At 45.6% G+C, this 24,261-nt stretch overlaps 2 protein-coding genes across 2 annotated transcripts in view; both read right to left on the reverse strand.

Annotated features, from left to right (window-relative positions):
* Nucleotides 1-4,642: 4,642 nt before the first annotated feature.
* On the reverse strand, nucleotides 4,643-23,157 carry SHISAL2A (shisa like 2A). Its single transcript, XM_032302435.1, has 3 exons — nucleotides 22,452-23,157; nucleotides 15,899-16,038; nucleotides 4,643-4,918 (listed from the first exon to the last, which is right to left on the reverse strand). The coding sequence occupies exons 1-3, from the start codon at nucleotides 22,631-22,633 to the stop codon at nucleotides 4,665-4,667; spliced, it is 576 nt and encodes a 191-aa protein (XP_032158326.1). The 5' UTR covers nucleotides 22,634-23,157; the 3' UTR covers nucleotides 4,643-4,664.
* GPX7 (glutathione peroxidase 7) overlaps nucleotides 15,936-24,261 on the reverse strand; it is a 28,412-nt gene continuing 20,086 nt past the window's right edge. Inside the window, exon 3 of the mRNA XM_032302434.1 lies at nucleotides 15,936-16,038. Within this exon, the coding sequence (XP_032158325.1) occupies nucleotides 16,010-16,038 (29 nt within the window). The 3' untranslated portion in view covers nucleotides 15,936-16,009. The remainder of the gene's footprint in view (nucleotides 16,039-24,261) is intronic.

The raw sequence follows: 24,261 nt of genomic DNA on the forward strand, positions 1-24,261 counted from the left end.
GGAAGCTAGGAGAATATGTACTCTGCTGGGACTCCAGTGGACCAGACCCCCCCAGATTCCAGAGGGCAAGGTAGCCTCTTTGTGTAACCCTCTCAAGGCACAGAGCAAGATGGAGAAGGGAAGAAAGTGGATCTGAAGTGGTACACAGTTGGCATAGTTTCTTTCATCTAAGGAGGAGCTCACAGGCAAATGGAGAAGACATGGACACAGGGTTCACAGTTGTAACAAAGTATGTGAAAAGAACTGCATCAGTAATCTCTTGCCATGTAACAAACTACCAGAAACATGGCTTAAAACAATAGCCATTTATTTGCTCATGAGTCTGTGGATTGGTGCTTTGGGCTTAGCTGGTGATTCTTCTGTTGATCTCACCTGGGGTCACCCATGTAGTTTCACTCTTCTGGTCACTCATCTGGGAGCTGGTTGGTCTAGAGGGCCTCAGTGGAGAGCTAATGTAGCCTCTGCATGCTCTCATCTTCCAGTGGGCTCTAGGCTCCTGCATAGTGACACTGCATTCCAAGAAGTTGAGAGAGGAAGCTGCAAAGTCTCTTAAAGCCTAGACTCAAAATTGGTGCAGTGTCACTTCTGCCACTTGTTTTTTGTTTTTGTTGTTGTTTTTGTTTTTGAAGCAAATCACAAAGTTAGCATAGAAACCAAGGATGAGAAAATACATTCCATCCTTGACTGAGGGGTGGCAAAGTTATGTTGCACTAATGTAGCTCCACATATAAGGTTAGCATAACCATCTTTTAATCAGTGAATGGACAAAGCACTTTTTATCCTATGTTGTAATTGTCTCTTTAAGTTACCAATCTTCCCTAATAGCCTGAGAGCTCCTCAAGGACAGGAACTTTGACTGACTCATTAGTTTGTTCCTCATGCTCAGACCAAGATCTGGCCCACAAAAGATAGTAAGTGTATGTTTGTTGCATGACTATGGCTGATGTAGAGTTGGTGAATGAATGATCTACTTGTTCAAAGCCCTGGAGTCACAAGTAGTATTCTCTTTAAACATAAAGTTGACATTATAGAACACTCTCTTTACCTCACTGAGACCCTTCAAATATTGCCATGATTCATCAAGGTCAAATTCAACACCCACATCCAAGGCTATTTCTTTTCTTCTGTTATAAACTCTCTGAAACTCTAATGGCACTTAACCCACAGCTTGCATTTGCTTTTGTATTCTCTGATTCTCTGCTCCCTAGGGGTCTTATGGGTCAAACCTACTTTTCATCCCTAGTAGGAAGTTGCCAAGACTTACAGAGCTGCATCTTCTCTCCTAAAGGGCTTGTCACAGTGCTAGGCCCACAGGGTGTCCTCAGTCAACACTCCCTGAGTGGACCATCCAGTCTGGGTGGTCTTGATCCTGCGAGGTATGGAGAAGGTATGCAAGGAGCCATTCATACCCTTCTCAGTACTGTGCACATGAGAAGCTCCTGGGTCTCCGTGACAGTGAGGCACAGCTCTGGTTCAATGGCCTGGGCCTTTGTTGTACCAGACTCTGGCCTCTGAGCTAACGGAGCATAAAAGAGCAGAGTCATTAATGACAGTGGAAAGGCCTCCTCCCCTTAATAAGTGTCCAGGACCCGAGCCATATCTTGTGGGCATGAGAGCCATCACCGCCCTTCAGATTTCTGGGGTTTCAGGAACCAAAGGAGCAGGTTTCAATAGGTCCCCAAAGCAGAGCTTCTGGGTAACACATTTTACTTCAGTGTCATGAAAAACGTGAAAGCAAGCTATCACATAAGGTTCTGAGTTCTTTCCCATGCTAAACCTTTTCCAGTCACTTCCATTGCCCTCAGGATAAAGCCTGAGACCCTTAGTATGGCAGAGGCTTCAGGGCTTGGCCCACATACTCCTCCAGCTTCATATCTCACCATCCCACCTTGACTCCAGGGTCTACCCAAACTGAATTATTATTGTCCTTTGAATCACCATCTGCTCTCTCCTAGCTCAGGCCTTTGTGTGTGCTATTCCCTGTGCCTTAAATGCTGTTCCCCAAACAGTATGTCCCCCAAACCCTTTTTCACCTGTCAGTGGGTTCAAGACTTTATTCAGACATTACTTCCTCCAAGAAGCTTCCCGGAAGCTCTTAGCTGTGTTAGGGATTTTCTATCGATGCCATAGTGATGAGCCCCTTCAGGAACAGGGACTGAGACCTCATTTAGCCCAGATCCTGGCAGAGAATCACTGCCAGTCAATGTTGAAGGAAGAAACAAATGAGAATGTTTGAGAGGCTGGAAAACCAAGTGGCAGGAGTGTGACAAGGGCAAGTGCAAGGTTCTGATATTTCCAAAGTCCGAGATTCAACAGTTCCCTAATTCTTGGCTGAAGATTCGGACTTGGGCTTCCCTCCATCTGGAGCCCACTCCCCGCTGGCCACCTCCACCCTGGCCTTCCGAGTGTTTGTTCTCAGGCAGGCAGGCAGACACACTCACATGTTCTGAACGTAAGCAGAAAGCAATTTACAAGAGATAATTGCCGGTGGATGTGTGCTTGTGAGCAGCGGTGAGCACAGACTATTTTTGTCTGTGAGTCAGCCCACCCAACTTCCTTTGTGCTCCACGGCCCTAGGGAAGGGGGCTCCCACTGCACAGGGTGGCAGTTGCCTTCTGACACCAGACTTAGAGAAGCCAACCCCAGTGAGAGCCAGCTCTGAAGACTGAATTCAAATGGGAGACCCTGAAACATGGGGGATGGGAAGAGCTTTATGGGGCCTGGGCTGTATAGGTCAGCAAAACCACAGTCTGTTTTCCCCTCTCCCCACCCCATCTACACAGCCTCCTGCTGGGAAATTCTACTAGACCTTCATGGAACTTCCTCAGTATGAGTTTGCCTCTTAATCTCTCTAGCTGAGTTCTCTTTGTTTTTCCTGCCCAGTCATGCTCAAAAAGCTGGCCCAGACCAGCTGCACTAGCATCACCTGGAACTAGTTAAAATTGTGGGGACTTACTCCAGGTCTACAGATGTAGACACTTCATGGTGGGAGAGAGGTGGGCCCAGCAATCTGTGTTTTAACAAGTCCTCCACCTGATTCCGATGCAGTCTGAAGTTTGAGAACGACTGCCACTGATGACCAACTGAGTTTTTAGAATTTACGGACTGTTTCCCCCCATCAGTCCATGAGTAGCCTAAGGACACAGGCTGTATCGGATTCTTCCTCGAAACCTCCTGAAAGGCTCAGCATAGAAAGTTCAGAGGAAAATTGAAATTAACTGATGGGATACAAAGAAGAGAGACAGGATCTGTCCTATGCAAGGTCATGCAGAACATCAGTGATGAAACCTCTTGTCTGTCGCGCATGTGCACACACACACACACACACGCGCACACACACCAAAGTACCCTAAGCTCTCTCCCCAACAGATAACTTGCAGTTCCTGAGCTGCGCTAGGTTCTCTCTCTGTTTTAGAACGAGTTGTACTCTGAACATAATGGCTTCTGACCTTGTCTCACCTGGAAACTGACTCATCTTTGATGATTCAGCTCAGACATCACTCATTCCTCGCTCAAACTGCATGAGGGGCCACCTCTGGGCCCACTTCCCTTTCGTGTGCTCTCCTTGCCCTCCATGGGATCCCCTTGAGGGTAGCAGCTGTGGCTGATTCCCTGTTGTCCTGGGACATGTGAGTCCTGGCACAGAATAGACACTGCTGGATGTACGATAAGTGGACAAGTTGCTGGGTTCAGAGTGCTAAAAATAAAAGACACATATGTGCACATATGCACAGACACACACACAGACACACAGACACACAGACACACACACACCGCAACAACAACAAATAAAGACCAAAACCAAGTTCTCTCAACTTCCAGCCTAGACCACTTCTGCAGGTGACTTACCCCTGCCTTGTCACCCTACCATTTGCCCTTGGCTGGCTCAGGCCCCATGCCCAAATATCTAAGAGTGGCCATTTCACTGTCACCAAATCCAGCAGCAGGTCATATCACTTTCAGAAATGTTGAGAGCTGCTTTCAGTGGCCACTGATTCTCTCCAATCCTTGCCTTCAGTCCCAAGGCAAAGCCTAAAGCAACTGCCAAAGTTAAGATGAAGAGAATAGGCAGGAGAGGAGTGGCAGGCAGCCGTCCTGCCCTCAGATTCCTTAACAGTAAACTAATAATAATAACAATGATGAGGATGAGGATGATGATAGCTAACACATAGTGCTTTTCATGTGCCAACACTGTTCTAAGTACTTTGCTTAGACTAAGTAATTTAATCCACTCCCCCCAACTCTACACTCCTCATTCTGTGCCTCCTGGCAAAGCTGCAGGAGATCTAGGAGTCACCTGCCTCTGGGTCCCAGCCATCTTCCTGGGGGATCCTAAATATACCTGCTCTGTAACAGGAAGACCAAGTCAGAGTTCTCTGACTCCCCCCCTTAGGCAAGTGGAGCCTCCTTAGCCCCAGGCTTCCCCCTGACCACGTGGAGTTGTTACTGACCATTTCCCCAGGGCTCATGTCTAAACTCTCTCTGACCTACAGGAGGTGAGGCAGAGCAGCATAACTGGGTCCAAAGCAGGGCCTAGGTGAGGTTGCTGGGAAAAGCCCTCATTTATCCCACCAGTCTCCCAAGTCCCTTTGGTCATCCCTAACCCTACCTTTCATGGAAAAGAGGCTCCAGAAAAGGTTGGTGTAGAGACATTTATTGGATGTTTATGGCGTTGGTCCACATGGGTCTAGATTTGGGACAGGAGCCTCCTGAGGGCTGCCTGGGATGTCACTGGCAGTCACTGTGGCCATGAAGCAGTGCTGGAGCAGGCGTTTGGGGTCCACGGCCTGCTCTTCATTGTATTCTAGTCGTGGGTTCAGGAAGGGGTGATTCTGTCGGAGAATGCTGACTCCTGGCACCTCCATTGAATTGCCTGCGTTTCCACCTTGGCAGCCAGGGGGCGCTTCTTCCTTGGGGTCTGGAAAAGAGCAAGCAGAAGGCGTTCCTCTTACAGACCTTATTCCCCCCACGGTCAAACTCGCCCTGGCCAACTTTCCTGAGTGCTCAACTTGGGCAGGACTGCGCTCAGTCTTATATGCATCATTCGCTTAACAAATATTTATTAACAACATACTACATCATTCACTAGGAGCTGTCAGTGTTTCTAATGAACTTAAAGTCTAGTGGGGGAGACAGACAATAAACAATTGTTAGGAAAAAATGAAGACTTGACCTTGACCATAAACCCATGAGGTAGGTACTATTAAAAACTCATTTTATAGATGAGGATACAGGCTGACTACACAGCTAGCATGCAGAGATGTGTTGGAAAAATTTAAAACATACATTATTCTCTTCTTTAAGAATAGATTCCATGACACGCTGCTGATTTATCCTCTCCTCTTGTATACAAGCTTGAAAGGAGGCTCACTTGACATTAGTATTCCCCACTTCCCATTCATTACTTATTCTGCCAAAATTTATTTGGTTTCTGCTCCCAACATACCTCAAAATGTTTTGTCACTAAATCCCACAGTCACTTACAAATCCTTATCTCCCTTGACTTGTCAGGAGCATTTGACATAATTGAGCATTCTTGCCTTTTTGGATAAAATGTGTATCAAGTGTTCAGGGGTACGTGGCTGGCTCAGCTGCTGGAGCATGACACTGTTGATCTCAGTGTTGTGGGTTCGAGCCCCATGTTGGATATAGAAATTACTTTAAAATAAAATCTTAAAAAACAAAAAAAGCATATTAACTGTTCAAGCCAGAAATGTGAGTCACCAAGTCCCTCTGATTTCACCAATAACCATCTTCCATATTCACCCATTTCTCTACATCTTCATGGCCACCACCCTCAATCAAGCTTTTCATCTCCTTCCTCCCAGACCACTGGAACAGCCTCTAGTTGGGTCTCCTTCAGTCTACCCTCCACTTTGTACCCAGAGAGAACTCTCTAAAGTCAAGTGAGTCCATGTACTGTTCTTTCTCAAAAGCCTTCAATGTCTTCTCATTACCTGTTATCCTTGGGGTGGCATTCAAGGCTCTTCACATACTGGGCCTATCACTTCTCTTTAGCTTAATTACTATCACTCTTAAGAACTCGGTGTTTGTGACACCAAGGTTTTCATTGTACCCTAAATAGCTCCATTCCTTTACATCGCTGATTTTTTGCTTATGCTGTTTCTTCTGCCCGGAATGACATTTTTTACCTTCTCTGTCTAGAAAACTCCATTGATGGGGGTGGGGGGGATACCCAGGAAGAATGAAAACTTTGATATTAAGGGAAGAGTGAATTTTAAGAAGGAAGATATATTGGACATTGGAGTTGGCTAGCTAACATTCACTCCACCTCTTCCCATCTGGTAATAGCAATTATATTTGGGTGGTATTGGTCCCATCCCAACTCTAGGTGTGGGGCCTGGTTGATCTGAGCCAATCAGATAATCCCATTCCTTTGCCACATGGCTCAGTAATGGGTGCATAGCATCTACCTGAGGATAATGATTGGTTTAGGGATGGACACATGACGTGAATCAGGTCCAATCAGAGTAGAGCTCAGCTCCCTGCACCTTTGAAGGAAGAGATAGTTCTCTCTTTCTTCTCCTGGCTAGAGGGAAACAAAAAGCTGGTGGCCCCAGGGACTGTTGGTAGTCAACTTTCTACCATAAGAAAAGTCAGCCTGAGGAGTAAGCCAACTCAAAATAGAGGGTAGAGTTGAAAGAATCTTAGAGGATGGAGCCACAAGCCTGACAACATAGTGAAATTCTAGCTCAACCATGCATAAAGCCCACCTTACTTTTAGACTTCTCACCTAGAGAGCCAATAAATTTCCTTTTTTGTTGTTTGTTTTGTTTTGAACTTTCTCTTCTTAAAGAATTAAAGACTCATAAGAAGTTAAAAAACAAACAAACAGTACACTTGCCCTTCACCTAGCTTTCGCCAATGATAACATCTTAAATATCACAGAACAACTTCCAAACTAGGAGACTGATATTGATACAATATGATTAAACTACAAATCTTGTTCAATTTCTACCAGTTTTTATATGTACTCTTTTTGTGGTGTACTATCAAAGTTGATCACATATATAGACATATAATCACGGTCACCATCAGGATAAACTTTTCCATCACCACAGAGAAACTTCCTCATGCTTCCTCTTTATACTTGAACCTTCCTTCTAAATCTAACTCCTGGGGGCTCCTGGGTGGCTCAGTTGGTTAAGCGACTGCTTTCGGCTCAGGTCATGATCCCGGAATCCTGGGATCAAGTCCCGCATCAGGCTCCCAGCTCCATGAGGAGTCTGCGTCTCCCTCTGACCTTCTCCCCTGTCATTCTCTCTCTCATTCTCTATCAAATAAATAAATACAATCTTTAAAAAAAATAAATCTAACTCCTGGTAACCACTAACCCATTCTCTATTACTATAATTACTATTACTATCTATTATTATCACTTCATACCAGAAGTGTGATATAAATGGAACTATGTGGTATACAACCTTTTAAGATTGGCTTTTTTTACTGTTTAAAACATCCTTGAAATCCACTTAAGTTGTTGTGTGTATCAGTAATGCATTCCTTTTTATGGTTGCATATATTCCATTGCATGGTTTTACCATCTGCTCATTGAAGGACTTTTGGGTTGTTTCCAGTTTTTGTCAATTGCAAATAAAGCTGCTATGAACATTCAGGTTTGGGTTTTGTGCAGATGTACATTTTCATGTCTCTAGGATAAATATGTAGGAGTGTAATTGCTGATTACAAGTGGGCTGAATGGTAACCCCCGGATATTAGGTCCTAATCTCTGGAACCTGTGAATGTTACTTTATATGGTAAAATTTGACAGATGTGATTGAATTACAGTGTTTTTTTCCCCCTTAAAGATTGTTTACCTATTTGACAGAGAGTTGGGGGAGAGCACAAGCCAGGGGAGCTACAGAGAGAGAGGGAGAAGCAGGATACCCACTGAGCAGGGAGCCCAATGCAGGGCTTGAAACAGGACCCCGAGACCATGACCTGAGCCAAAGGCAGACTCTTAACCAACTGAGCAACCCAGATGCCTCAAATTAAGGATTCTGAGATAAGGAGCTTATCCTGAATTACCTGGGTGGATACTAAATGCCATCAAAACTGCCTCTATAAGAGAAAGGCAGACAGAGATGGACCCACACCCAGTGATGTAAAGACACACGCAGGGATTGCAGTGATACAGCTCCAGGCAGAGGGATGCTGGCAGTCATCAGAAACTGGACAAGGCGAGGAACTTATTCTCCCCTGAAGCCTTTGATTTCAACCCAGTGAGATGGATTTTGTATTTCTGGCCCCTGGAAATGTGAGATAATGCATTTCTGTTATGTTAAGCCACCAAGTTTGTGGAAATTTGTTACAGTAGCCATAGGTATCTAATACGTAGAGTAAGTGTATGTTTAACTTAATGAAAACAGCAAGGTGATGGCTGGTGAGAAGGGCTGATTAGGGATCTCCCACCAACACCTTTTAGAGGGAGAACTGAACTCTTGTCTATCAATCCCCCCCAGTTTTTTTGTTTCTTATTAAATGTGTCTAGGTTGGAATATCACCTCTACACTTAACCTCATTCACCTCGTCTGCAAAATAGAGTTGATAATCACCACTTGACAGAGTAGTTTAAAGGGGATAAGGTATAAAAAGCATAGCGCCCAGCACAACGGTAGGAACTCAGTCATCCTTCTGATCAAGTTAGTTCCTCACAAGGTACCAGAGTGCCAGAGTACGAAAGTTATGGTCTTTGTGCATCCTCAGTTTGGGGGGTGGGGCTGCGGTGGGAGTGATGGGACGTTACAGAATGCCTGGGCAGCAGGAGGAGCCTATTTTCAGAAACTCTGGTCCATTTCCACTCTGTCCTTGTTAAGGTACTTCCCACACTACCCTTGTTCCCACAGTCAGGTATCATGGCCCCAGGATACAGTGCAATGAATGTAGGCTTTAGAATCTGGGAGATCAGGGTAGACTCCTCAGCAACACAGGCTCAGTAGCTCTGTGACTTGGCTAATTCACTTCCCTTGGCTAACCCTCCATTTTCTTTGCTGTGTGATGGGGCTAATGATCTCTGCATATGTCCTACTGAGAGGGAGACAGAAATGAGACACTTTTGTAAAGGTAAAACTCTGCTGAATGTAAGATAGTGGGCCTGTAAGCTGTCTCAGATGCAGGGGAACAGGAGGCTCCTGGTGGATGCTGGGAGTTCAGAGGAAGGAGAGCACAGCACTTCATGAATGGGAGGAACTAAGCTGAGTTTGGGCAAAAGGCAGAGAGAGATGAAAGCTATCACTTAGTAAAAGGTCAGGAAATGCATTTTCCATCTTAAAAATAAGAAGCAAGAGCAGGAATACAAGCTGTCTCAAACCCTGGAAACTGAATTATCCAGCTGGTGGCTGATCAATGAAAAATAGGAGGGTGGTTTTCATTCACAGGGTCAAGGCATGAACTGTATTTGCTTTGAGTCAGAAAGGCTTGGGGATAAAATGGGGAGGGGGAGGGAAGGAGGACACAAGCAGGAGCACCCCACAGAACTCACCTGGTGACGGAGAAAGAATAGGACTTTGGAGACACGAAAACACATGTATTAGAATTCCAGTTCCATGATTTACAAGCTGTAAACCCTTGGGCAAGTCATCTAACCTCCCTGACACCTGGATTTTACATCTGTGAAATGGGGGGCAATAATATCTCCCGCATGGGGATAGTTGGGAAAATGAGATGAGATAGTTTCAGTGTCCGGTACATAGTGAGGACTTTCCTTTCGCAGCATAGGGATAAGGAGACAAAGGAGGGGGGAGGCTGACATGACTCTGTCACTCGCTCACTAGGTGACTTTGGGTCCCTGTCTGTAAAATCCTCACTTGTGAAATGCATAGAAATAAGATCTATACTCCACCCAGTTACTGTGAAGAGCAAATGAGATAGTCTGTTTAGAATTAGTTCATTCCTTTTAACTGTGATATCATATTTCATTATTCCTCTCCTGAGGGACATTTAGTTTGTTTCTTATACGACAAGCTATCATTGGATCTGTCTGTACAAGTCCTCTCCTAGTGCAACTATTTCTCTAAGGCAGATAATTAGAAGTGGAATTATGCAGTCGGGTATAGATACTTTTAGTTTAAATAGATACTGCCAAGTTGGTCCACAAAGTGGTCATACCAATTTATACTCTTACCAGTAGCTTATGACAGTATTAATTCCTAACAGTCAAATATCTCTCTATTAATATGACCAATTTTGGGACTTTTGCCAATGTAATTTTTTTTAAGTTTATTTATTGGGGCGCCAGGGTGGCTCAGTCATTAAGATCTGCCTTCAGCTCAGGTCTTGATCCCAGTCCTGGGATGGAGCCCTGCATCAGGCTCTCTGCTCAGCAGGAAGCCTGCTTCTCCCTCTCCCTCAGCACCCCCGCCCCGCTTATGTTCCCTCTCTCACTGTGTGTCTCTCTCTCTCTGTCAAATAAATAAATAAAATTTTAAAAATAAATAAACAAATAAAGTTTATTTATTTATTTTAGTAATCTCTACCCCAATGTGGGACTTGAACTCACGACCCCAAGATCAAGAGTTGCATGCTCCTCTGACTGAGCCAGCCAGGCACCCTGCCAATATAATTGTTTAAAAAAGTTATATAATTGAGGTGCCTGGGTGGCTCTGTCGGTTAAGCATCCAACTCTTGCTTTTGGCTCAGGTCACGGTCTCAGGGTTGTGAGATGCAGCCAGCTGAGTGCCCTCAGCACCCAGTAGGGACACTGCTAGAGGACTGTCTCTCTCCCTCTCTCTCTGTCCCTCCCCATCTGTGCACATACTCTGTCTCTCTCAATCTCTCCCAAATAAATAAATCTTCCTCTCTCTCTCTCTAAAATAAATATATCTTTAAAAAATTTTTTAAATTACATCATTCTTAAATTGCATTCTTCTTTCTTTCTTAATTGGGGTTAAGGAGCCAAAGGAAGAGATAATCTTCTTTTTTTTTTTTTTAAAGGAGGAGAGAATCTTAAGCAGGCTCCACACCTGGCTCAGAGCCCAACAGAAGGCTCAATCTCACAACCCCGAGATCATGACCTGAACAGAAATCAAGAGTCGGACACTTAACCAACTGAGCCACCCAGGTGCCCTGCATTCTTATTATTAGTAGGGTTGAGCAGCATCTTTTCCTGTGTATTGAGCATTTGTGTTCCTTTCTATGTACATTACATTTTCCTTATTTGTTTAAAGATGTGCCTACATATTCTGGATGTCAGTCTCATCTCTATTTTATATATAGTTGTATTTCATTATTCACAGTAGTTGTAGTCTATAAAGTCACCACAAACACTGAATTAACAAATGCTGAATCATTGCTCCTATGGAAAATACAGGGTTAAGTTCCTGTGGGCCTTTGGTCACAACAGTTTTGTCAACTCTCCAATGCATAAATTTGTTTTGTTTGAAGACACATTATTTAATATATATTATTGATTTATTAACATTGAACTCATGACCAACAGCACTATAATTCCTGCCTGAACCAAGTTTATCTAACCCATGTATTTTCTGCACAGGGCACACCACAGCCTTCTTACGCTTAGGAGTAGTAGAGAATACATCAGCACTACAGTTAGGGGCCACTTTAAACAGTGAAGTTAACAAGAATCACAAAAATGCAAAAAACATAAATAGACCCTTGTTTACAGTAGGAGAACTGAAAACAAGAAGGCAGAGTGTAGACTTGTTTAACATCAGCTGGCAATGTGTGTGATAGGGCAACTCAAATTTTTTGCTGCTCTGCACATGTCCACACCACAAATGACCTCAAAAGCACTGCAGTTATTGATTTGGAGGTTACAGATAAATTTTAGCAAGTAAACGAATTTGCAAATATCAACTCTGTGAATGAGGACTGTCTATATGTGTATATTTATCTTTATGTTTATAAAACCTTTGTAGTCCATCACTTGTTTTGTAATGTTATGTATGATGTCTTTGTATTTTTTTTTCTTTTTTTTTTGAGAGAGCAGGGGAGAGAGAGAGAATAAGTACGTAGGGAGGGGCAGAAGGAGAGAGAGACTCTTAAGTAGGCTCTGTGCTGAGCGCTGGGCCCTCTGAGGCTCATCCCATGATCCTGAGATCATGACCTGAACCAAAAATCAAGAGTTGGATGCTTATAAAAACAGACACATAGATCAGTGGAACAGAGTAGAGAGCCCAGATATGGACCCTCAACTCTATGGGCAAATAATCTTTGACAAAGCAGGAAAAAATACACAGTGGAAAAAGGACAGTCTCTTCAATAAATGGTGCTGGGAAAACTGGGCAGCTATATGTAGAAGAATGAAATTCGACCATTCTCTTACACCGTAAACAAAGATAAACTCAAAATAGGTAAAAGACCTCAACCTGAGACAGGAATCCATCAGAATCCTAGAGGAGAGCATAGGCAGTAATCTCTTTGATATTAGTCACAGCAACTTCTTTCAAGATATGTCTCCAAAGGCAAAGGGAACAAAAGCGAAAATAAACTTTTGGGACTTCATCAAAATCAAAAGCTTCTGCACAGCAAAGGAAACAGTCAAAAAAACAAAGAGGCAACCCACGGAATGGGAGAAGATATTTGCAAATGGCAGTACAGACAAAAGGTTGATATCCAGGATCTGTAATGAACTCCTCAAACTCAACACACACAAAACAGACAAGCATATCAAAAAATGGGCAGAAGATATGAACAGACACTTCTGCAATGAAGACATACAAAAGGCTATCAGACACATGAAAAAATGTTCATCATCACTAGCCATCAGGGAGATTCAAATTAAAACCACATTGAGATATCACCTTACACCAGTTAGAATGGCCAAAATTAACAAGACAGGAAACAACATGTGTTGGAGGGGATGTGGAGAAAGGGGAACCCTCTTACACTGTTGGTGGGAATGCAAGTTGGTGCAGCCTCTTTGGAGAACAGTGTGGAGATTCCTCAAGAAATTAAAAATAGAACTTCCCTATGATCCTGCCATTGCACTCCTGGGTATTTACCCCAAAGATAGATTTGTAGTGAAAAGAAGAGCCACTTGTACCCCAATGTTTATAGCAGCAATGGCCACGGTTGCCAAACTGTGAAAAGAACCAAGATGCCCTTCAACGGACGAATGGATAAGGAAGATGTGGTCCATACACACTAAGGAGTACTATGCCTCCATCAGAAAGGATGAATACCCAACTTTTGTAGCAACATGGACGGGACTGGAAAAGATTATGCTGAGTGAAATCAGTCAAGCAGAGAGAGTCAATTATCATATGGTTTCACTTATTTGTGGAGCATAACAAATAGCATGGAGGACATGGGGAGTTAGAGAGGAGAAGGGAGTTGGGGGAAGTTGGAAGGGGAGGTGAACCATGAGAGACTATGGACTCTGAAAAACAATCTGAGGGGTTTGAATTGACGGGTGGGTGGGAGGTTGGGGTACCAGGTGGTGGGTATTATAGAGGGCATAAATTGCATGGAGCACTGGGTGTAGTGAAAAAATAATGAATACTGTTATGCAGAAAATAAATAAATAAATAAATAAATAAATAAAAGCAAAAGCAAAAAAAAAAAGAGTTGGATGCTTACTTGACTGAGCTATCCAGGCGCCCCTGTCTTATTTTTATTTCATGATTATTTAGATTTGATGAAGGTAAATTTGCCAATTTTCCCTTTATTTAAAAAAGTTAAATGTTTTATTCGAATTCCTATATTTTAATTAATCTGTTTCTAGACTCTCTTTTTATTCTAGGGTTTTTCAGGTTGACACTGTTTACATTTTGGGTTGGATAATTCATTGTTGTGGAGCATTGTTCTCTGTATTGTAGCAGGTTTAACAGTATCCCTGACCTCTACCAAGAGATGCCTTCCCCAGTTGCGACAACCAAAAACGTCTCCAGACATCGCCAAATGTCCCTGGGGGTGTTGGGTGGCAACGTGCTCCCCGTTAAGGACCACGGCATTGCCCAATTCTGTCAACTGCTGTGCCAAAATCAAGTGGACAATTTTTCAAACTTTTAAAAATGTCTCTTACCTGATAGGGCAAGTTCCTCCTCTTTTTCTTTTTCAAAATTGTTTTGCACTTTTAATCTTCTAGATACATTTTAGAACCAATGTGACAAATTCCATGAAACATTTTCTTGGGAATTTTATTTATAGATTAATTTGGAAGTGGCAGGTTTGTGACATCGAGCCATCTGTCCACATACATGCCGTATCTCATGAGATAGGTTCTTTGATGCCTTTCATTAACTTCTATGATTTTTCTCTATAAAAGTTGAAGCCTGGGCTGTCTCTGGTCTCCCTGGGCTGTCTGGATCTATACTCGGGCTTTCTTCCTGTTTCCTTGCCAGCCTCCCAGGTTTCTGACTACAAGGCGAGCCGGAAGAATCCTCCTACCTTCAAAAGCCATCCCTCCTGCTTTTCAATGCTCAGCAACAGGAGGATTATTTATTGTCACTGGAATCTGAGAAGGGTTCTTCATGCTGCTGCTAGTTGCACAAGTTGATGTCAAGCTGGAAAACTAATCTTTTATAACTAAAAGGGCCCTCTCTGTCATTCTCTGAAATTTAGCTACTACCCACCTTTCTACTGCCCTGATCATTGCCACCGCTCTGCTTCTGCTTAGCTTAAATTCCTGCCTGGTGTTCTTTCATATGGTGCCCCAGGATGAATGACCCAGTCACTGCATAGGTCTTATTCAGAATGGCCCATACATTTTTACCCATTATTTATCCTATCCTGGAATGCCTTTTCTCCTTTTACCCAACCAACTCCTTTGCTAATTCAGCACTCATTCAAATCTACTCTCCTTTTTGAAATTATCCTTATATTTAGTATTAAACAATTTTTTACTTAATTTCATATCTGCACAGACCCAGTGTGGTAGGCAGAAGAAAGAGCACGATTCAAGGTAGAAAAACATGGGCTGAATTTTAGCCTTACTGTTTATTAGCTGTGACACTTTGAGTAAGTCATCTAATCTGTTTTAGCCTTGATTTTCTCATCTATAAAATAGAGATGATAATACTCATTTTGAGTGTTTTCTACCAAACTACACAGAAAGATCATTTGCCAATAGGCACTTGTATCTTTCATAGTACCTCGCAGAAGTTGTAAAAGTGTGTGCAATAAAGACTTATGAGAAAGCAGCACTTTTGGCAGGAGGGTCCTTTGAGGTTCTAGAGGGCCTACGCCATTAATGAAGGAAGGGGTAGTCCAGCAACTCAGATTATCAAAACAAAAACAAAAAAAACCCCTGTATTTAATTTCTGAACAAACCAAGTGTGGAGAGCAGCAAGTTTTGCTTATTAATTCTATTTTGTTTGGGATAATATTAAAATCAGTTTTTATTCCCTAAGGCTAGAATTTTAAAGCAGTGTCTGAGAAAATCCACAAATGGATTAATCTTTGTGTGACAAATACAACACTGACTATATCAAGTTATTCTGATAAACATTGAACACATTAAGCTGACTATATCAAGTTATTTTGATAAACACTGAGTTGACTCTATCAAGTTATTCTGCTAAGCATTGAGCACATGAGGAGTTTGGGATGTAAATGTTCAGATTGCGAACCTCCTAAAAAATGTGCTACTGCTTCACATTCTAGGAAACTCTTGTGAGGCAAAGGTTCCAAACGTCATCTAAATATCCCCTCTTGGGGGCGCCTGGGTGGCTCAGTGGGTTAAAGCCTCTGCCTTTGGCTCAGGTCATGATCCCAGGGTCCTGGGATCCAGCCCCACATTGGGCTCTCTGCTCAGCGGGGAGCCTGCTTCCTCCTCTCTCTCTGCCTGCCTCTCCACCTGCTTGTGATCTGTCAAATAAATAAATAAAATCTTTAAAAAATTTAAAAAAAAAATATCCCCCCTTTGTAAGGGTGCTAGTCTGTTTAATACAAGGAAATCATGAGGTCTGTTTCTTACCTGGAGGCTGGAGGTGTAAGCCTGGGTCCAACTTCGTGTGGGGCTTAGAGCTGATGAACAGGTAACAAAGCACACAGGCAGTGACAATGAAGGCCAGGAGAACCACGGCTGCTATGGACAGGCCCACAAGGGCACCAATGCTGGGGAGAGAAGACCAGAGGGAGCTGAGTGTCGGGAAGGGACTTAGGAGGTAACCTATGATGACGTATGAAGCGCTGTTGGTGTTACAGGCACCAGCAGGCTTCAACTTCTGTTCTGTCTCTACTTACCGTAGGCTGTTTGTGACTAAGCATGAGACAGAGTGTTAGCTATATGCCCAGGACTCACCACGTATGTAACATGACTTGCGTCAGTGCCACCACGTAGTTGGGACTCAGTACGTGTTCCCTTTCTTCTCTTCTCCTTCCTTCCCTACTTTCTTCGACTTGATTCCCGCCCACCCTGCCCAGGGAGCTGGAGATGGTCTTAAACAGCCCTCCCCACGATGCCAATTCTTAGAAATCAAGACACATAGCAGGCCTTAGCTAAAAACCAGCTGTCCTTCCAGCCTCCAGGTAGTTTCTGACTCACCCTCCAGTGGGTCATCACGCCAGTGTGGACTCTGTGTTTAGAAGACCTCCCCACAGTTGTTCCCTCACCCTCCAATCTTGTCACCCCTGCCCCAAGTCAGGCCCTGGTCACCTGGTCTCCAGTCGACTACCTTCTGGCTCATTTGGGAGTCACTGTCTTTCCTGTTTCACATGATTCCTCCCCATCATCTCCCCACGTTAGAGTTTTACCTCTTTGAAGGCCCATCTCAAATGTCTCCTCCTCAATAATGCTTTCCTTGGCCATCTTTCTCTCTCCTTTTCCCCCTATGCCGGGCTAATCCACCCAGGACACTTCTCTCAGGGCCTTTAGCACTTCACATTGGGTCAGACAGCCCAGTGTGGTAGGAAAGAACAAAGGGCTTTGGAACCAAACCTGCCTGGATTAGGACCCAGGTATATAACAACTCACTCTAAGGTCTTGACGAAGTTATTATATCTTTTGAGCCTCAGCTTCTTTGTCTGAAAAGTGAAAACGATCAAAACACAGTATTTCACAGTGATACCTGGGTGGCTCAGTCAGTTAAGTGTCTGCCTTCAGCTCAGGTCATGATCCCGGCGTCTTAGGATAAAGCCCCACATCAGGCTCCCTGCTCAGTGGGGAGTCTACTTATCCCTCTCTCTCTCTGCTGCCCCCCCTGCTTGTGTGTGCTCTCTCTGTTAAGTAAATAAACAAAATCTAAAACACACACACACACACACACACACACACAGTACTTCACAGGTGGTAGTGAGGATGACTAATATATGCAATATTCTTGACACATAGTAGGTGTTCAACATATTCCTCGTGTGTTCCTTAAAGGAAGAATCAGACCATAAATAATGAGCTTTGTCCTCCTCTTGCAGAAGCCCTAGGACATAGTAAGCATTTCATAAATATTACTGAATTCTTACTGTGTATTAGGCACTGTGAGAGGTTCTCCCAACAATAGTGGATAGGTCAGCAGCAGGTTTTGTTTGTGTGCCCTTCCAGTCTATACCTTCTTTTTTTTTTTTTTAGCTTTTTTTTTTTTTAAAGGTTTTATTTATTTATTTGACAGACAGAGAGAGATCACAAGTAGGCAGAGAGAGAGGGGAAGCAGGCTCCCTGTTGAGCAGAGAGCCCCATGCCGGGCTCAATCCCAGGACCCTGAGATCATGACCTGAGCCGAAGGCAGAGGCTTAAGCCACTGAACCACCCAAGTTCCTCTCCTGTCTATGACTTCTTCACCAGCTTTTCTGGCCACTCCTCTCCCTGACCCCAGCCCCAGGCTCCTGCCCTAGCTGCTTCTGCCAGATTTTGGTCCCAGCTAGCTGATGACTTAATTTCCATCTAGTTGATGGCTAAGTTCCACTAAGCAGAACCACCTTAGAGCTTTGGAAAATCTGTCTTCTCATAGCTAAATAAATTATTGAACACCACTGCAATGGAATAGTATAGAGCCATTAAAAACATGTTTTCAAGTAATATTTAAGGTGAAGGATAGGGATGATTGGGTGGCTCAGTTGCTTAAGCATCTGCCTTTGACTTGGGTCACGATCCCAGTGTCCTGGGATCAAGTCCCACATTGGGCTCCCTGCTCAGTGGGAAACCTGCTTCTTACTTTTCCTCTTTCTGCTGCTTCCCCTGCTTGTGCATGCTCTCTCTCTCTCTCTCTCAAATAAATAAATAAATAAATAAATAAATAAAAATCTTTTAAAAATAAAATTTAAAACAGATCAAGGATAAGTTCTGATGAGATAATGCTAAGTGAAAAGAGTAGAATATATTACTAAATATACGGCATAACTCTAACTTAAATAATCATAAACATATATGCTAACAGGCTGTCTCTGGTTATAGTGCGGGCTGTGGATGTCCTGCCTGTGTCCCATGGGGTCTTATAATTGTAGAATATTCTGGCCAGGGTTTCAAATGCCACCATTTGTATCCTTTGGCTTGAGGGCTTTCTTTGGGCCCAGAACAGTCTCGTCTGTACATTGAGCAGATCAGAAGTGCAGGAAAATTAGTGCCTCGTTTCTCCCATCGCCATACACCCAATGATTGACACAATTGTATGTGAATACCCAGTTTCCTGCCTCAGGTGGGATGACTCTGGGGTGTAATTTCTACAGGGCCGGCAGAGTTCAGCAGGCATGAGCTTCAGCGACCCTCAGTGGTGACCCACTATTGTTTGCTCTTACCCTTCCCTGCCTCCTTTTGCCAGCCTCTACCCATGTTTTCTAGGATGGCTTTCCATACAAACTACTTGCCCTCAAATCCTTGTTTCTAAGTCTTTTGGGGAATCCGAGCTAAGCCACTAGATCTCCCGTGATTCCCCTATACTTTCCACATGTTCCATATTGAGCATGCAGTCTCTTTTAGTTCTTGTAGGTACTTTAATGAAATATTATTCCCCCTTCTGAGATATGCTCACTGTTTATAAGGCTATTATCTGGAAGGCCTATGCTGCAATAGGGACCCCACACTTTACATGGGACATCTGTGGCCAGCAGGATGGAAAGGGCCCTCTAAATGTAAGGTCCTTTGAGGAATGGGTGAGAGAGCTGGTGGGAGATATCCCAGATTAGCAGTCAGTCAGGGAGCCGGCGCTGTCTCTGATGGTCTCTCTGGGGACTGAGGAACCAGGCCCCAAGACCAGAGCTGGGAACAACAGAGGAGGCTCCAAGTGGAAACATCTGTCCTTGGCAGAAGATGGACTGCCTCGAGAGGCGGTAAGTTCTGTATTATGGCACCGGTTTGTAAAGAACACTGGGACGAGTACACTTCTCAGTGAAGTTGGAGTTTCCTGCCCTAGCTGAGAAACTGAAGAGCTGCTGGCCTTCTAGGAGTTCACAGAGCCGTAACTCTGAAAGACAAGATAATACACTGTGACCCCTAGGAAAGAACTGGAGAGGCATTCTAACATTTCTCCATTAAGGCTTTTGAGTCAGGCAGCTCTAAGTTCAAATCTGGGTTCTGTCATACATAAACTGAAAAATCCTTCATCTCTTGATCTTGTTTTCTTCATTTGTAAAGGCTCCTGTCTCACCAGGTGTCCCTGAAGGTGAGACGAGGTGGTGTATATACAGCGGCCGACAACCAGTTCTGCCCTGTGCAAGGCTGCTGCCTTTTGGCTCACGTCCTGGTAAAAAACAGAGCTACTAATAGAGGGTGTTTGGAAAGTGGACCAGACATGTGATAGCACCAGCTGCTTCTCCACAGGGAGTCTTTACTTCCTGAGACACACTTTTAGAGACAGCAATTCTCCTGGAGCACCATCCACGGAAAAAGTTGTTTACCTGCAGATTTTTATGTTTTTAAGGACCAACTTTCATGAAAAAGGCCAAATGGAGTTGAGAGCAAAACAAGATCTCTGCCCTGCAATGGTGGGGCTCTGAGGAGCACTCCAGAAGCATTGTTTTAGGGTTTAGAGTACACCCATTACCTAGATGCCCTGGGGACCCTCCGTTCCTCTTCTCCACTTTGCAACTATCTGTGATGTTTATGAACCACGTTATGTCCAAGCCGAGGAAGAGTCAGCCCTGCAGGCCAAACCTTGCATCTGCCCTTGAGGCCACAGAATGGGAGCACACTGACATGTGATGTAAACTCAGAGGTCACCCCATTCAACCCTCCACCTCACTGAGCCACTAAAGCATTCCACATATCATGCATGGGCCAAAGCAACAGGAGGGTACCACAGGGGTGTTAGAGGGAAGGAGGTTTCAGAAGAGGGAGGGGATCTTGGCTAGGTGCTGACAGGTGTGTGTCTCCAAGGGCCAGCACAGTGCCCAGAAGACAGCAGAGGGTCACTGGGTGTCCTTTCAAGTGATCTGAGTAGAGGGGGTTCTGAGAGAGCCAGGCTAGGTTTAGACTATTGTGCCACAGGACAAGCCCAGACTTGGGCCAGACAGGCCTGAGTTTTCATCCCGTCTCTGCTACTTGCTCTCACCAGGGCCTCACCAGAGAGTACCTTAACTGCTTTCAAGTTTTCTCATCTGTAAAATGGACAGAAGGGTTGTGAACGTGTGAGTACATCTAACTCTTGGTTCGTCCTTGCTGATGTTTAAATCTCAGTCCACCAAGACATTGCTAGAAGATCTTAGACGATTCGCTTTCATACTCCAAGCTTCACTTTCCCACCTGTGAAACAGGGAAAGAAACGCCCTTCTACTGAGCGCCTACAGTATGTACTAGTCACTTTCACACGCATTATTTCACCTAATCTTCACAATTCCACAAACAGGTAGTACGATTGCCATCTTGAAGATGAAAAAAGAGCCTTAGAGGTAATTTGGCCAAATTCGCATAGTTACTAAGTGACAGAGCCACAGTTTGGGCTGACGGGGTTCTAATCAGCCCCAGAGTTCCACAGTCTCTATACCTCAAAGGGAAGTCAGTGCTACCATATTTCACACCAGCTCAGTGCTAAGTACACAGTGGGTCTTCAGCAACTACTCCATTGTTATACTCTAGGTGCATTTCATATCTCTCTAAATGGATAGTGGGCCTCCTCAGGGGGAGGGAATAATTAATTTTTGTGTCCCTATTGCCTACAATAGTACCTGGCACAAAGCAAAGGCTATAAGGAATGAATGAATATGTGGCTGAATAGAGAATAAGCTAATATAATTCCTCAGGTTACAGATAGTAACTAAATATGCAGGACTGGCAAGCCTGGCTATCTGAAAATAGTTGAATGGTCTAGAAAAAGCGATTATCTGTAATTGTCAGTGGCATATGTCAAGTTGTCAAGTTTACCTCTTTGTCTCTTTGATCCTAGTCAGAAATCAGGGCAATCCTTTATCATACTCTTCATCTGATAGCTGTAAAGACAGGCTCAGAGAGGTTTCTGTGGCCAATGTCCTTTCCCACCCATAGGGTATGCAGCCTCTGGTCACACACCTCCAGGAACAGGAAAATCACTGTCTCCTGAGATGGCCCACTCCATTTTTACTGATGCCTATTTCCCAGAGCAGGCTCAGGCTCGGGTCCTATTTTCTGGGTGAGGCCTCTGGAGACTGATAGAGACTGACACCCACTGCCCTCTCAGCGCCACACTTAAGGTTCCAGGAATGTCAGCACTGGCCTATCTACTCCCCACCCTGAACAGGCAGGGAAATTGAGGTCCTTTGGGTGGGGATTCACCCAAATTACATTTCTGTTAATCTTTGCTGAGCTGGCTTCTGCTGTGACTTTATGATGTTGCATGCAGCTCTGATCCCTTGGTCCTCTGCTTTAGCTAGGGAGTAGAGTACATCCCCAGGATCCACCCCTGGCCTGGCACAGCTAAGTGCTCGGTAAAGGGTAGCTGAAAGAATGACTAAATATGAGGAGGAAGAAAGGGTTGAGCCTCAGCTAGGCTGGGACTGACTTGGGGTGTAGCATGACAGGAGGAGTGAGACTTGGGGCTGAGGTCCGGATGTAGGGCTAGACCATGTTTGGAGTCAGGGTGGGCAGGAGATCTGAGGTAGGTTCCCTGGAGGACCTGGAGGAGGTTGGGGCTGGTGATCAGTATTGCCTGGGGAGTGAGTAAAGTCAGGGATGAGGTCAGGCTCATATTAGGATGGGCACTCTGGTGAGCTCTTGGATTAGGGTAGCGTTTGGGTTTCCTGTGAATGTGGGAGATGGGAGTGTTGTGTCAGGGAGAGGGTTGGTGTGTAATCTGGGGCTGGGTTCATGGTGGCAGAGGATGACACTGGGAGTACAGATGGACACAAGTTTCTCCAGGGTGGAGTTGAGGGTGAGGTTCAAGTTTGGATCCCAATAACTGTTCAGGTCAGGATGGGGGAAGGGGTTACAGAGGGAGCTGGCTCGGTGACAGGGTGAGAGCGAAGGTCAGTATTGGAACGGAAGGGCTAAAGGGCAGGTGCGGTCGATGCTGATGTTGGGGTGGGCACGTGGGTGAGGACTGAGGGTTTAGCACGCGCTGGGCTGAGGGTGCAGCGAGGGGCTAAGACTGGAGTGGGGTTGGAGCTGGGGTTAGGGCCACGGCCGGTACCTGAGCCACCACATGTAGCTGTGCTCGTAGGGGAAGAAGCTGTGCGGGTCGTCGCAGCAGTACTTGTGGTCGCGGAAGCCGCAGCAGAAGACGGCGGCCGCCTCGCCCCCCGGCCGCGGGCAGCTGAATCCGCGCACCACCTCCTGCTCTGCGCTCACGTAGCTCGTGCAAGCGCCGCTCATCGCGCCCCGCGCCGGGCCCGTCGCCACCTCGGGCCACCAGACGGCTGGGCAAGCGAGGAACGGACAGAGACAAAACTGAGCCAGAGAAAGACAGAGTCGGAGGGAGAGAAAAGCAGGGAGAAGCAGCGAGACAGAGAGAGACGCGGCGAGAGGCTCGGAGACGCAGCGGCTGGAGACCTAGAGTCCCTGAGGACCGAGAAGGGCCACCAGGTACGCGGACCGAGCGCGGCGGGAGAGGATGTGGAGGAGGAGAGAGACAGAGAAGGGAGGAGGGCGGAGGGGCGGTGGGAGTGGAGAGCGGCGGGAGGGCGCCGGGGAGCGCGGGCGCCAGAGCGCGAGCGCCGGGCGGGGGCACCGGAGGGGAGGACGATCCCCGGCGCCGAGAGGAGGGAGCTGCCCCGGGGGAGCCTTCTGGGCGCCGGTCTGTGCCTGCGCTTCCCCCGCCCGCCTCACAGCGTTCTCAGTGTATGCATGAGGGTGCTGGGAGCTCCCAGAGACTAGGCGACACGTCCGAGGTGGCAGGGCGGGAATCGAAGCCGCCGCCGTGGATTCCACAGCTGCTCTCGAGCAGCCTCCTGATGCTGGGCGCTGTGCTCCTCGCCCGCATCTCAGGGCAGGTCCAGGCGAGTGCGGGACACAGCGGCCAGGCAGCGACCGCACGGTTTTCGGTCAGTATGGATGATTAGTACACTACTTCGCTGAACCTCCACACCAGCCCAGGGGACCAGGGATTTTCAAACCAGTTTTATAAACGAGAGCTGAGCGCCAGAGAGGTCATTTCCCCCAGTCCTCAACTCCGTGGGATTTTAACCTGGGTCTGTGTAGTACCTAAGCCCTTGTTCTTTCCGGGGTTCTCACTGTGCCTCTTTTTCCAGTGGACTTTTTAAAAAAGACTTTATTATTATTTTAAAAAGATTTTATTTATTTATTTGACAGAGAGATAGTGAGAGAGGGAACAGAAGCAGGGGGAGTGGGAGAGGGAGATGCAGACTCCCCACTGAGCAGGAAGCCTGATGCGGGGTTCAATCCTGGGATCATGACCTGAGCCAAAGGCAGGTGCTTAACAACTGAGCCACCCCGGCGCCCCAAGAATTTATTATTATTATTTTTTTAAGATTTTGTTTATTTAAGAAAGAGAGCAGCAGGCACACAGTCTGGGGGGTGGGGGGAGAGCAGGGGACTCCCGGCAGGGTAGGGGGGACGGCGCTGGACCCCAGCACACTGGGATCATGACCTGAGAGGAAGGGAGACACTTAACCGATTGAGACACCCAGAAGTCCCACAACCTTGGATCAAGAGTCCGTCCACCAACTGATCCGGTCAGGCCTCCCTCCAGTAGAGTTCTAAATGTCTTCAGCCTCTGGCTTCCTTGCCTGTCTATTCCTTCCCTGAGCATTAACTCATGTAACAAGAGGGCTACATAATGTCCCAAATGGAACCCCACTCCCCAGGAAGCAAAGCGGACACACCTCTCCACTCTCAGAAATTACTTCCAGGTGACAAGAACAGTGTTCTCACTAGGATCGGGGGATAACAGTCTGGAAGGGCCATATATGGCCCTTAGAAATTTCCTATCTGTTCTCTCAGGGTAAACTAGACAAACTGAGGCTTTGAGAGGTACACAGCTT

The sequence above is a fragment of the Mustela erminea genome, chromosome 10 (genome assembly GCF_009829155.1).
Source record: "Mustela erminea isolate mMusErm1 chromosome 10, mMusErm1.Pri, whole genome shotgun sequence".
NCBI lineage: Eukaryota > Metazoa > Chordata > Mammalia > Carnivora > Mustelidae > Mustela > Mustela erminea.

Bases quoted from the DNA above. Each gene is read 5' to 3' on its own strand.
- SHISAL2A (XM_032302435.1), bottom strand. From the start codon at position 22,633: ATGAGCGGCGCTTGCACGAGCTACGTGAGCGCAGAGCAGGAGGTGGTG. The intron at 16,039-22,451 runs GTACCGGCCGTG...TTCTCTCCCCAG, and splicing joins AGCTACATGTGGTGGCTCAG to CATTGGTGCCCTTGTGGGCC. The intron at 4,919-15,898 runs GTAAGAAACAGA...GCTCTTTTCCAG, and splicing joins CTTACACCTCCAGCCTCCAG to ACCCCAAGGAAGAAGCGCCC.